This window comes from Lactuca sativa, chromosome 1, assembly GCF_002870075.4.
Source record: "Lactuca sativa cultivar Salinas chromosome 1, Lsat_Salinas_v11, whole genome shotgun sequence".
Lineage (NCBI taxonomy): Eukaryota > Viridiplantae > Streptophyta > Magnoliopsida > Asterales > Asteraceae > Lactuca > Lactuca sativa.
This window is the reverse complement of record NC_056623.2, coordinates 133,934,848-133,949,580: the sequence shown is the minus strand read 5'-3', so window position 1 is coordinate 133,949,580 and position 14,733 is coordinate 133,934,848. Positions and strand designations below refer to the sequence as shown.

Here is a 14,733-nt window from a genome sequence, read left to right as displayed (position 1 = left end):
CGAGTCGACCCCTAAACTTAGGGTTTTCTTTCCTTTCTTGGTCTTCGAAACTTTGGGTGTTACAACTCTCCCCCACTTAAACTAAACTTCGTCCTCGAAGTCTGTTATGGCCCACTGCCTGCGAGCTGCCTCTAAACCCAACCAACTATTCCAACACCAACTGCCTACCCTTGCTAGCTTTTGCTCGATCCTTCCGACTAACCTTAATCCCTGCAGATAACACCTCGGGTCAACCCTGACCCTGAACATCCTGGAGACCCAACTTACTCAACTAGCAATCCTTCTGGTACTCACCGAGTACTGAACTGAACCTATAGGGGTTCACTCCTTCCTGTCCTTGTGCAAATCCCTTGCCTTCCCAAGGCAAGGTTCTATAACCAACTATTTCTCTGTAACTGTGAAGGTCCTATACTTCACCAACTCCATCACCCCCGCCAATTCCAGTACGGGTCAATACCGCCAACAACCACCGACGCCCCTATCTGACATAACTTGGTGCCGAGCACCCCCGGTCCTTACTGACGTCTCCATATTTGGGTTACCGAACCCTACCGGTTACTACACCCCTTCGCTATCTCCTAGTCGCTTCCAGCGACTCCTGAAAATACTTCGACTATCTTATCTATAACTGTTCTATCCATTCTTCCGCTCATACTGAAACGATGCTTCTGGGAATAGCTTGCTTATATCCCATCTGATTATTCAACTCCTACTAACTCGAGTCTTTCATCCCGAAGAAAAGCTACTTGCCTAGCTATCTTTACATGTCACTTATACTCGGCCGAAGGCTCAACTGATCCTGCTGAGAGAGACTTGTCATTTCCACATCAACCAACTATACCGTCAACACTAGTATTCCAACTCAAATACAATACTGACCCAAAACTCCGAAACCTTTCAAACACTGAATTGTCTGCAATAACGAACCTGCCTGGAACATTAAACTGCCTGAAACGCTGATCTGGCTGAATCACTGAGCTGCCTGAGACACTGAGTTGGCCGAAACACTGAGCTGCCTGAAACACTAAACTCAAGTCCAACTGTGGAGTCAAGGGACTCCTCCTTTAGTCGCTTCCACGACTTCTGAATGGAATCTTCCTCAAGGACTAGTTTCCACTAGTTATCCTGTCACTGTGGCTCTAACAACCTTCCGATCCAACCGATCGGGTCCATACTTCACATCCTGACATCATCCATTCTATGACTAATAACATGATGGCTCCCAGACTGACGGTAGCCCTTAACATACCCGAACCTCAACGGTCCACTGCTACTCTGATCTCATAACTGATGTGACGATCTATAGCCAAGATTCGCTGACTTAGCCATAACTGAACCATTTGGGAAATCCGAATCTAATCTGTGGATTCCCATATTCCCACCGCTGCACCCGAACGGGTGGGAAATACTACATTCCCGCGTTCAGCCACGCGCTCATGCTGCTACCAATCTGATAAAAGCCACGGCTACACCCGTGGATTCACAAGTCTCAAATACTATCTGGCTGCTAATGAACGCTACGGCTACCCCCGCAGGCTTACAACACTCTACTACTATCTGACTACTAGTGAATGCTACGGCTACCCCCGCAGACTTACAACACTCTACTACTATCTGACTACTAGTGAATGCTACGGCTACCCCCGCAGACTTACAACACTCTACTACTACCATCCCGAGGACATCCTGACTATCCCTAGTCCCGCTAGTGATTCTTCATCCCGATTTCTCACACCAGCCCTCAGTCTTTGAATTCTGCATCATCCTCGACATCTTATATCCTTGATATACTTAGTGCTTCGTCGAGGAATTCTCCGGCTTGGTTCCCAAACCAACCGTCTACTAATCTGAATACAAGAAGCTATTGTTGGGAAGTTTCCAACCTCCCAACTCCTGAATCTACGCAATCTGCATGCTGCCTCAGACACTGGCTACCAATGCTAAAACATCTCCTGCTACCCGTTCTCAGGGTCTTCATTCCGACTCTCATGCGTCCGACAGGTGGCCCTCAATCTTGGATTCCCAACCAGCTTCTAACCATTTCGATTACATGAACTAACTACTGGGAAAAGTTCTCGAACTCCTAGTTCTGAACTTCTCAATCCATCCATCACTGAGCTACTACCATTTCTTCTTAGAGGCCGCGCACTCATTCTGAGTCTACGAGACTCTTATCCAAATATACCCGGAGGGTTCTCCCCCACTTCGATCCTGCTTAACCCTTGCGGCTTCACACTCAAAAGAGATCCCGATCCTTTACTACCATTCCAAAACTTCTACTGGGGAACCCAAGCCCGCCAGGTAGGAATTTGACCATTCCATCCAACCCACTATCCACTCCGAACTAGCGAAACGATCCAGATCTCTCCCTACCATGCTACAGTTACTGCATCCTCCGAAACTTCTCCATATGAGCACATCCCCTAACTACCAACCAATTATCCGAGGTATGAAAATGGCATATGACGTAATCACAAGCAAGCCACTCCATAACACAACACTTATACCACAATTGATGCAAAAACCATAACAATATAATCATAACATAAGCTGACAAACACAAAGTTACATACCTCCATTACTCAGTGCTGCTCGAATCCCTGCTGAAATCTACCGGAGAAACTCGGCTCCGAGCCGTAGGCACCCTTGCCCGGCCGTGACAAACACTGACGGTACTTGAAGTTCCAAGGGCATGAGCTGGCGCCTGCCCTGCTGAATACAAACTCAGACAGTGGGCCTTCTTGTGGCCCCTCAGACTGCAATGGAAACACAACGGATCAAGTCCCTGGCCGATGGTAACAACACAGTCTCTGCTAAAATGACCAATCTGGCCGCACTTGAAACACCCAGCATCGCCACCACTTCTACGCCTACACACACCCATGTGCGTCCTCCCGCACTTCCCGCATCGACTGCGGCTCTGATAGTTCCTCGTCCTCAAATCTGAACTCTTGGGCCTCTTACTCGAACCTGTGGCAGCCTGAGTCTCATCCATTTTTCTCTTCCCTTCCGACTCCCTGCCCGACTCTCGCTCCTGTGTTACCCCAATGGTAACGTCTGCTGACTGAACAACAGATGTCTGATCCTGAAGCCTCGCTATCAATCTATCAGTGATCCTCACGACCATGTCTGGCAGACCCTCGCGAATGGCTCGCGAAACTTCCTCAACTATCCAATCATGCAATGGTTTCTCTTGGAGACAGAATGCCCCACACACCCTGCCCCCTGATAGCAGAAACTAGAAATGGGATCTCCCTCCCTGATGGATCCCTGAACTCCATAGGATTCGGGACCTAGACGAGCCCCAATCTGTCCTGAAACTAATCCGGCCCTAAAGGCCTCAAGATGACTGTCCATGAGCTCCACAATAGCCTCTCTAACTGAACCGAAAATCACTGGAGTCTGATCGATGATGTTGCGCATAATCTATGCGGAAATGAAATCCCTCATCTGATCATCAAGCTGCCCGGCTCTAAAGCCCGAGCCAGACCCCTCCCCTGCACCTGAACTGCCAACTGATATCTCGCGCAACGTCACCATGCTGAAAAATATAACAATCCCTGATCAATTACATACTACTGCTGAGGGATCTCTCACATACTCTATTAGTTCCTTGGTTTCGCCGCGGCCCCTCTTGAATCGAGTACGGATCCTCTGCTTTCAGTAGTATGGGCCCCTACTACCTTCCACATCTATCCGTACTTTCCTCAAGAGTTACCTCAACTCCACCAAGTCCCCTTTACTCTTCTACTGATCTCTGCTACTCTCATCCTAGGCTTGCCCTAGGGAACCTCTAACTCTACCCAAACAGTCCTCAGCTGCTGAAGGCCTCCTTGTAATGCCAATTAGTCACCACCTGAATACCATCACATGTGACGAGGCTCAGATAATCCTTCAAGTAAAGGACTCGTCCCTACAACGGTTGGACTCAAACGAGAGCTGCGCAGTAGGGCCAAATCCAGCACTCTGAGATTATTCAACCCTGATCACATGTGATGAAACGTATTCGCCTAATGGCTAACTCTCATCACTCAGAGTCCCACAAAGCACAAAGCAAGCAGCATTCGGATAAGGGAAACATACTCAGGCAAAACAATTCTCATAACAAGAAACTGCACCAGCATATAATGCTAAGCTCATACTTTCAGGCATAACCTACACAGGCTATCCTACTACTGTCTACTCATTACTAGCATGCAATTCTCATCAAGCTGAAACACATAAAGCAGGCACATAAGGCATCATCCTAGATCCTTAGTCCTATTCTAGCAAGCTGTTCTACTGAAGCTGGAAACTGAAACTGAACTGAAACTGATACTGAAACTGATATCGAAAATAATAACATAACTTGTATGGGTAAATTGGGAGTACTTACTTGAGCTCGGCTGATTGCATGCACCACACCCTTTTCTCGTTTTCAAAAAAAAAAAAAATCTTTTCTTTCTATGTTCTTTTTCCAAAACCCTTATTCAAAAATGTTTTTCTTTTGAAATCCCTTATCGTGTCCTTAGTTTGAGTTCAAATACACTCGAATGCATATCTGAATCCCTCAAACCAAGGCTCTGATACCAACTTGTAACGACCCAAAAATCACGACCAAAAATTTCTTTAAAAGCATTACTAGAATCATATTTATAAAAACTGTATCATAAGTCATAACATAAATTCTCGAGTATTAATTCAAAGCATAATATCATTATCAGAGTCGAACATTCCCAGGCTAACTGACTACGATGTGTGCACTGCAATCTCCCCGAGCTCCTCTTTTGAAAACTGGGTACCTGAAACCAAAACTGAAAACCGTAAGCACGAAGCTTAGTGAGCTCCCCCAATCTAACACATACCATGCAAAAACATATAAAGCACATACTGGGCCTTGCCCACTGCATCGGACCAATGTCCGGACTAACTGGGGCCTTGCCCCCTACATCGGACCGAAGTCCGGAAACTGACTGGGACCTTGTCCCCTGCATCGGACCGAAGTCTGGACTAACTAGGGCCTTGCCCCCTGCATCGGAGCGAAGTCCGGAGACTGTCTGGGACCTTGTCCCCTGCATCGGACCGAAGTCCGGGCTAACTGGGGCCTTGCCCCCTGCATCGGACCGAAGTCCGGAGACTGACTGGGACCTTGTCCCCTGCATCGGACCGAAGTCCGGGCTAACTGGGGCCTTGCCCCCTGCATCGGACCGAAGTCCGGGGACTGACTGGGACCTTGTCCCCTGCATCGGACCGAAGTCCGGGCTAACTGGGGCCTTGCCCCCTGCATCGGACCAAAGTCCGGAGACTGACTGGGACCTTGTCCCCTGCATCGGACCGAAGTCCGGGCTAACTGGCTGAACATAGCATAGCATAACATATCAACTAGCACGAACACATATACTGCATACTACATCGGGCCGTAGCCCGGAACACATAAGACATAACACATAAAACATAGCACATAAATCCTGTCTGAGCCACGAAGGCATCAAACATGCTAACTACTGCATCGGAAACTACTGCTAACTGGACGGGCCGGCATTGTGGCCTTAGACCCGTCCCTACTGGAAGGAAACTCACCTGAGTCTGCTGAACCCTACTGATAAATCTCTGGCTGCTACTCGACAATCCCCTGATCCGCTGCTCCTCCAGCTCTCCGAGCTATCAATATACATATAACACTTAGTCTGACAGTCAACTAAGTCAACTCTGGTCAAAGTCAACCTTCCAGGTCAACCCTACTCGCCGAGTCTTCCTAAAGACTCGCCGAGTTCATAAGCTCAGGGTCTTTCTTATTCGCGACCCGACTCGCCGAGTCAGTCCATGACTCGCCGAGTCCTAGACAATCTTCAACCAACTCGCCGAGTTGCTCATCCAACTCGCCGAGTCCATGCCTAACTTCATCCGACTCGACGAGTTGTTCATCCTACTCGTCGAGTTCCTCCTCATCTTCAAGCTACTCGCCGAGTCCATTCGGTTCTACATACATGCAGAGGACCTTTGAGTCATGCATGGACTCCAAATTGTAGATCCACTCTTTTAAGGTCTATTCCTTACGTAAAGTTGCAAACTTTACGTGTAGAGAAGGAGATCTAGGAAAGATACGCCATTAACTAGGGTGTAAGGCCAAGGGACTTCAAAATCAACACAATGACTGATACTTTATGCTTCTCCAGGCCCTAAAACACTTGAATCTGAAGTAGCAACTCCAGATCCGGCTTCTAACCCAAAATAATAACATTATGGCAAAAGAGCCCCAACAACCACACATAGATCTAGGTGCAAAAAGGGTCCAGGAACTAGTTTATTACCTCCAAGTGCTTAAAATGAACTCATAATCCCAGATCTATAGCTCCTTCTTGCTCCTCCAAGTTCCTTCTTCCTTTTCCAAGCTTTAAAGCACCTTCCAAGGCTCAACTAGGAGATATGATGGCTAGGGTTTGATATCCAGGGCTAAAGAGGCAGTAAGGAACCCTGGGAAGAAGATTAAGAAATTTATATAGGCCCCAAGTCCCGAATTTAGGGTTTTCCACGCACAGACCATACTCGCCGAGTCCCCCTGGTCGACTCGCCGAGTCGGTCACTTACTCCCCGACCCGGATCCCGCTCGGACTCGCCGAGTCCCCCTTAGACTCGCCGAGTCGACCCCTAAACTTAGGGTTTTCTTTCCTTTCTTGTTTTATAAGACTTGTTCTTGCATTTAGAACAAGGACATCTAATATAATCCCCATCAACGATTGCTTCGTTTGAAAAAGCAACATCCATAAATCAAGTAAAAAAGTTAATGATTGAACTTATGACTTCTAATTGTGTCATGTAGCCTCATGTTGATGCTCACAATCCATTAAACCCCCTTAAAAAGAAGGTTACGTGGGAGGCCCACTATAAAGAGGAAAATAGAGGGAGAGTATGGGAAGAACTACAAATATGGTATCCTAAACAAAAAATAATGTTATGTAACTTACAACAAAAATATTTTTGGCAAAAACAAAATAATATTGCAACTTACAAATCTTTGTAGTGAAACCAGATGTGTCAAGCCGTGAAAACAGAACAAGAAGTTCAAGGACACATGGAAGTTCCCAAACCAACTGAAGATGAACCTCATGAAAAGGAACCACATTCATATTGTGGGAAGCTAGTTTGTCTGTTAACATTATCATGTTCTTTAATTTTTCTAATTTAGTATGTTCATGGCTATATTTGTTCATCTGTTTTATGTTCATGTTTTATGTTCATGACAAATACTTGTTTGCTAGTTTTATGTTTGTGTGTCATCAACAATCGGTAACCCAACATGTATCATTCATTAAGCCCTGTCAAAAAAACATCCAAAACTGTCATTAATAATCAGTTAGCTAGCATCCATCTTTCATTAAGCCATTTTCAGTTACATCCAAAGTACATTAACCCAATAAGCCAACTTTCACTAAGCCATTAATCCCTAACCTAAAGTAGATTAACTACAAGCATAACAAACAACACAAGAGCACTATTTTGTGAGTGGACACCTTCCATTTCAGTGCCTCCATTTCGTGGTCCATCTTCATCTCATGCTCTGATGTAGCAAATTTTCAGCATTAGTTCATAAGCTTCCATTACACCCATATTCTTCGACTTCAACTTGATGTTTAAATCTTCATATTGAAAATCTTCATCGATCACTCCTAGAAATTGCAACTTTTCCTTTTAGTCTTGAATAAATAGAAATGTTAAAACAAGAACATACAAAAGAAGTGTTAAAGAAAAAACATAATTTGATTTACCATCGAGTTAGGGCACACTCTAAACTTTCTTCAGGGTTGTCATCAGTCTGTGATTTCCTCAATCGAGAAGGTAACCCACATTTCCAAGGATTTTCAACTTGGAATTTTTGATTTTGACTGGCAGATTAAGAAGAAGAAGAAGACATGTTGATTTTGTTATTCTAGGGCACAAAAGAGCAAGAGGGTGAAGAAATACCTTATATCACGTATCAGCTAATCTCAAATGCCACCATGTAGATGCCAAGTATATGCCAATTGGACATTAACCTACTATAACTTGAACAGAAAATGAGAATTTAATGGTCAATGTTGTCAAAAAAAAATGAAAGTGACCAAATGTGGACAAAACCTAAGTCATTTTCCCTTTATTTATGTGACGAGAGAAATGCTCAGGTATAAAAATATACCTCACGTGCATGACCAATTATGTCAGGCTTCCTTTGCGAAAAATCTCTGAACCACACTTCCTTTTGTGTTGAAAATACAGAGAAAAAAAAAAGCATTGTGTTAATCACTATTCACATACATCCATTTGGACAAAGCAGTTGTATTGGTCCTGGTATATTATAATTATGTGACCCAACATATAAAAAAACTTAACCAATTGATATAGCAGATCAACCCATTTAGACGGATCAATACTTGGGTCGACCCATCGTGCATCTGGATCGATACATTAAAAATAAACTCTTATCTTAGAGGGCAAACAAAATCAATAATAAATGGGTGGATTTGGGTCATATGATGTACTTATTTAGACGAATCAGGCTATGATCCATTTATTTAAAATAAATAGGTCATTGTTCATCTATTTAATGAAGTTTGGTCATGGGTCAGGTTGTATACATAAGGCTCTGACAACAAAATATTTAATAAGAATGACATCAACCTTGATAGCTGTCACCTTCTCTAATGAGTTTAGTGTTCCATGAAAAAATTCATAAACTGGAATCTAAAATCCCAGTTGTATAGGATGTATTCTCCTGTTCTCATTTGAAAAGGAGAGAGATCTCCACCAATTATGAGATTCCATGACTTGTAATAACCTAACGCACCATCATCATCATCAACATACATGACTCTCACCCCACACTCCTTTATAAGTTCATTATATGGCCCTGTAACAGTAATAGTAACCTGGTCACCACCTTCCATGTCATTCATTCCAAACATCCAATGACTTAACATCACGCAACACTCTCGGCATACAGTAGATCTGGTCAAGCGACGTTGGTATATCCATGTGCGATTCTTTGTTATATTATCAATTGTGATCTTTGGCGAAAGATAGGTTCTTGCATCCTCATCTGGAACTTGCAACGTCTGCACAGAGCAGAAGTTGAATCCTCTAACGCAGTTTGGAGATGATGGGATGGTAAATAATATTGATGGCCCCACGCTTCTATGCCTAAACCAACTCGGCATCTCCTCCGCCTCGTACATTGTGCTAAATATTCCATATTCATAAAGCATCGTCTGCCAAATACAAACCACCTTAATTAATCACCGTAATAATTATATTAAACGTATTCACATAAAGACAAAACATTTAACTAGACAAAACCTGGATTCCAGATCTCTGAAGATCTGTTCTCACACGCCTGTCGTTACGGAAGTCTAAATTAGTCCATCCCAAGCTACGCAATACCTCTTCGTCAACACCCACCATTGCTTGGATTTTGATCACGCCTTCTATTTCATATGACCAACGTCCGTAATCTATATCGTTATATGATAAATGGTGTATGGATGTTGTTCGATTTAATACCAATTTTTCTATAGAGGGCCTATGAGAAACGACGAACAACACTCTTAGTGTATGTGGAGGATGCTCGATTGACTTCAAATTTTTACAATTATTCATGCTAAGTATTTCAAGCCTAGGAAGGGTTCTCACACAAATGGGCATGGAATCGATAAGATTTTCGTCTAAATATAAATGCTTTAACATGGATAGGCAACTGAAGTCCATGGGAAAGGATTCATTGGACAAATTATTATTTGCAAGTACCAAACTTACTAAAGACCTAGGTAAAGAAAATGCAGAGAACTTCAAATCACTTGGTATAGCACCCCCAAAGGCAGAGGAAGAGGTTATTGTATTTATGTCAATGTCGTTAGCCTTGAGCCTTTCTGGTAGATCAATATCCCTAATCTTGATCTGTGATTCCCCAAGATTACAACCCTCTAGGAACATTATTTTAACATTCGCTAACATGCTTGTGATTTTTTGAATTTTTTCAAGCTTGTTGCAGTAGCTCAGATCGATTAAGACAAGTTTAACACATTGCCCAATTGATTCACAAACCTCATGCAAACTAATGCAATTTCTAACTATTAACCTCTCAAGAGCAGGGAGTTGGTCAAAGTCACCAAGACTACCAAGTTGTTTACAGAAACTTAAATTAAGAATCTTCAATGATCCAAGTACCCTTTTGTGTTTTAAGCATGATCCGCTTAACTGTGAAATAGGGATAAGTTAGACTAATAGTGAATTTCACCAAATCAACATGGAATAATAACAAAGGAAGATAAGTTACCTTTTGTCTCTTTTCATGTCGTTGTGGATTACTATCACAAAAGACAAATGATTCAATATTGCTATATGACATGTCAAGAGCAACCAGATTCTCCATTGGTAAATTTAAAGGTATAGAATTTAAATGGTACCCATGCATGCATAAGCATCTTAATTCTTCCGGAAAGTTTTCATAAGAACCATTCATGTGCACATAATTGAGTTGTAGCAGCATCAGATTATCCATGTTACTCAACGCATCTATTTTCAACTCAAATGATGCACCCGACTTCTCTTTCTCAACCATTCGCATGTCCAAGGCAAGGCCTAGAATATTTCCCTTACCCTAAGAAGAACCAAAATCCAACAAAAATTAGACAATACAAAATATTTTAAATATGCACATTACTAACTATACGGGGTTACAAAGGCTCTTACCTTTTTTTTCTTTAATACTTTGAACGACTCCTCATGACACCATAATCGACTGCGCTTCCATGGCTTGTCAAGTGATTCTTGAAGTACTTCGAATCTTCCCATCTCTTGAACCAACTGATGCATCTTAAATTCATTATTCTGTCCTATACTAAGAAGGCATCTGTCAATGAGATTAATGATTCCGTATCTCGTGTTTATATTGCATGCCTCTAATATTGTTTCGGTAACATCTCTATCTATTCCAACAAAAAAACAAGCAATATGCTTAAACAATTCCTTATCATTGTTAGATGGCAAAGAATCAAAGCTCATTCTCAAGACATTATTTATACAGGAATTTGTTTCTTTTTTTAGCCCTTGTATGCACCCTTCCCAGTAAGCTACATCTCGATTATGTAGCGACTTGCCCAAAACTTTGAGAGCCAATGGATGTCCTTGGCAATACTTCACAAGCTTCTCTAACACCTCTTCATAACCTGCCTTGGGATGGTTGCACATGAATGCATGGGAACACAAAAGTTGGCATGATTCAGTCCTACATAAGCCTTTAAGGAAGCGTTCTACATGCTTGGGTTTAATATTTGTTTTGAATAGTGCACAACTTTGTGTTATCCATCTTTCCTTTGTTGTTATTATGATTTTGCTTCCGGGATGAAAACCTTTGTTTCCGAGTAATGCATCCAACTGATCAATAGTACTGATATCATCAAGAACTATAAAGACCTTTTTGAGGGTTAATGAATTCTCTATCTTTGAGGTGTATGCTGAAACATTATGAACTTGAATTGAACTTTTTTTTGAAATGTCATCCCAAAGTTGCTTTTGTATATCAAGCAGCCCATTAAACTTTCCATCACATCTCCTACTGATATCTTCAATACAACTGCTTGTGCTGAATTCATGCCAATATAGGTCATAGATATGTTTGGCTAAAGATGTCTTCCCGATCCCGCCGATTCCCGTAATAGTGAGTATGTCTGCCGTATGTGAGGATCCATCTTTCAACCATGAAGTTATGAACTTAATGGAATAGTCCATCCCAATAAGTTGTTGCCGAACACTCCTTGAGGGTACATGTAACCTACGGTGGATGTCCTTCACAATTTCTTCAATAAATTCCGTCTCTAGCCTGAAACTTGATTTAATAAGAGTTACAAAACACAATACACAAAACTAACAAACTAGATTTGAAGATGTAGTTTATCCAAAGATCTAAATCAAAAGTATATCATAGCTGTATTTTTAATTAACTTCTTCACATCAACACCATATAGGATTAGCACCTAATGTGTAAGGTCGTGAATATTTATGTATGATAAAGCCAAATCCACAAACATGTTACAGTTTCATTAATGTTACAATTTCATTAATGGGCCAACTAACTTCACTATGTTTCTACAAGACCATCAAACTTAACTATTAATGTGGTTTTGCATGTGTCTAAAACAAATACGCCAGTTTTAGGTTATCCGCTACTAGTTATACGTAAGAACATATTAACATAATTGATAGTAGATGCATAGCAAACTATTCAAAATTTGGTTTAAAAAAACATATTAAAATAATTGAAAATAGGTTATCTTAAAGAACTACCTTATAATAAAATACTAAATGCACAGAAACACGTCAGATTTATCATAATGGTTAATCTATCTATCTGTATTAGTTAATGAGATCACAAAGCAGGATACTTGGATTCGATTTTTTGCATTTTCATCATCCTAATACATGAAATATATGCCTATTTGATGATATTGAAAAGCATAGGCAGAAGACCGCATTGACATTTCATGTGTTTACTAAAAAAATCAAAGGTGTATTAAAATATGAAGCTGTTACCTTCATGACATGGGTTGGCTCCACATGATAGAAGATTGGGATGACAATATGGTTGGATGTCATACGCTGCTCAAGGATCAGCACCAATTCATCGAGACACCATGTTGAAGAAGCGTAATTCTTAGACAACACTATAATAGAAGCCCGAGATGCCTTAATTGCACTCTCCAATTCCGGTTTCAAATCTTCCCCTGTTTCAATCTCTTCATCATCCAAGAAGGTATTGATATTGGCATGAATGAGGGCCTTATGAAGGTGATCAGTGAAACTATGACGAGTGTCAACACCTCTAAAACTTAAAAATACATCGTATCTATGGCCATCAGTTGATGAACTACGACCACACGTTGGTGAACTACGGCCATGAGTTGATGAAGAAGATGAAGATGCTTCTGGAAGTTCAGATAGAACCACCATTATGAGTAATGAGTTGATGACTCGTCACAATTCCCACCGTTTTGTTTATTTATTTAAAGTTTCTCCTTATATACAGGGTGTATCTTAGTAAGTTCTGAAACTCCTCCACACTTTATCGGCTATGAAAGTTGGTTTCACCGGATTTCCTCCCTTGTGTTCCAATGTATGGATCTAGTACATAATGCCTCTACATAAATACGAAACTATTAATATCTACTATATGCAACTTAAATCTCATCAAACAAATTGAAACTCAATGATAATAGTATCCTTGAATTCTTCGAAAATAAACTTTAAAGTGATTAGATTACAACACATGACATACGAACTCTAAATGTGTAAATATGCCACTTTTTATTCCCAAACTTCAAGTTTTAGTAGATTTTGGAGCTATATAGTACGGAGTGTGTGTTTTAACCCTTCTTTTGGTTTGATTAACTGACATAAACATGCCTGCTATTGTCTAAATAAAATCCATTTGATGCTCACTTAAACAAATCAACACCAAATACCATTATGTAACAACTACAAGATTCACTGTTAGCCCTCATAAGAGAAATTGCAATACACAGAGGAAATTTCAAGCTTGCACTGTATATCAACAAACAATTAAAAGATTTAAACAAAAAAGGAGTACGTTTCTTGACTTGGAAGTTCATAGATCCCCTAAATTAGCAACAAAAATCCTTTCAACTTTGAAATTCTCTATCACTGGATCTAGTATTAGCATACATCTAAAGGATTTCGACTTTCATTTATGGGCTTGATCCAAATGATATGATTTTGAAACTAACAAGCCATGACCTTTCTATGGTTTCAAATTCAAACTCTCCAGAATTAATTGAGCAACAGTAAATGAAATAGACAAAATCCAATATTCATCTGTTAAGAAAATAAAAAAGGATTATGATGTAATTTATGATTAATAAGATGAAATGATCTAACATATGAAGCTAAACTATAAGAATGTCCCTTCATAGTAAACTACCGACATGAAGACAAACAGACCTGAAGCAGCGATGGTAGAGAAGGAACAAGCAGTGACGAGTCTGAGAAAGATGACGACTGGAGATTACAGAGGTTTGTTTGTCGGCAGGGAAATGACGAGCGAACGAGGAAGGAAGGGAGACTGGTAGAGAGGATAAGATGGGGGTGGTTCTCCTTTGCCTTGAGAATCGATGGTGGTCTCTTTTTATTATTTTCAGGAGATATGGAGAATTCCATGAAATTTAATGGTAACTTGGGGTATATTCTAAGAAATTATTTGAGTCATAGGGAAACGACTAGTCAACGCCAGAGACTTTAACAACGATAATATTTGCAAAATGTTGTAGGTTTTTGTCTTTCTTTTATGATTTTTGTACCTTAGTCTTCGATTTATTTATTTATTTATTTATTTATTTATTTATTTTTTATTTTTTTTTGTGATCCTTGTCTCTAATAATGGGTTTTCAAGTTATCCTAAAATCAAATTAAAAATATAACATTTAAATTTACAAATCCTTTATGATTTTATCTTAATTATATTTTTTCTTCATATTATATACAGAAAAAAAAAATTATACACGAAAAAATGTTATCTAAACATCATATAAATGATTTTTAAAAAGTATAAATACGTATTGTTACATATAAATACAAATTTATATTTTTATACTTCTAAAAATGTAAAATACATATTTATACTTGTAAAGAAGTATAAATGCATATTTATACTTCTAAAAAGGTATGAATATGTATTTGTAACTACTAAAAAGTATAATTATATTTCAAAAA

At 40.4% G+C, this 14,733-nt stretch overlaps 1 protein-coding gene across 4 annotated transcripts; it reads right to left on the bottom strand.

Moving 5' to 3' along the window:
- Window positions 1-7,317: 7,317 nt before the first annotated feature.
- LOC111895043 (disease resistance protein RUN1) lies at window positions 7,318-14,176 on the bottom strand. Of its 4 annotated transcripts, none has more exons than XM_023891147.2 (10): window positions 13,966-14,176; window positions 12,541-13,144; window positions 10,702-11,830; window positions 10,286-10,609; window positions 9,310-10,206; window positions 8,635-9,221; window positions 8,153-8,212; window positions 7,942-8,021; window positions 7,746-7,862; window positions 7,318-7,646 (listed from the first exon to the last, which is right to left on the bottom strand). In XM_023891147.2, the coding sequence occupies exons 3-6, from the start codon at window positions 11,737-11,739 to the stop codon at window positions 8,664-8,666; spliced, it is 2,817 nt and encodes a 938-aa protein (XP_023746915.2). In that variant the 5' UTR covers window positions 11,740-11,830; window positions 12,541-13,144; window positions 13,966-14,176; the 3' UTR covers window positions 7,318-7,646; window positions 7,746-7,862; window positions 7,942-8,021; window positions 8,153-8,212; window positions 8,635-8,663. The 4 variants fall into 4 exon arrangements, with proteins under 4 accessions (XP_023746915.2, XP_023746917.2, XP_023746916.2 ...); XM_023891149.2 differs by having other exon boundaries at window positions 7,942-8,015; XM_023891148.2 differs by having other exon boundaries at window positions 7,942-8,015; window positions 8,153-9,221.
- Between the last annotated feature and the right edge of the window lie 557 nt (window positions 14,177-14,733).

Excerpts from the sequence above, each read along its gene's own strand:
- LOC111895043 (XM_052764062.1), bottom strand. The coding sequence starts at position 11,739 with ATGGACTATTCCATTAAGTTCATAACTTCATGGTTGAAAGATGGATCC. Across the intron at positions 10,610-10,701 it reads AAGTATTAAAGAAAAAAAAG|GGTAAGGGAAATATTCTAGG; the intron begins GTAAGAGCCTTT and ends GGTTCTTCTTAG. Across the intron at positions 9,222-9,309 it reads TTCAGAGATCTGGAATCCAG|ACGATGCTTTATGAATATGG; the intron begins GTTTTGTCTAGT and ends TGTATTTGGCAG.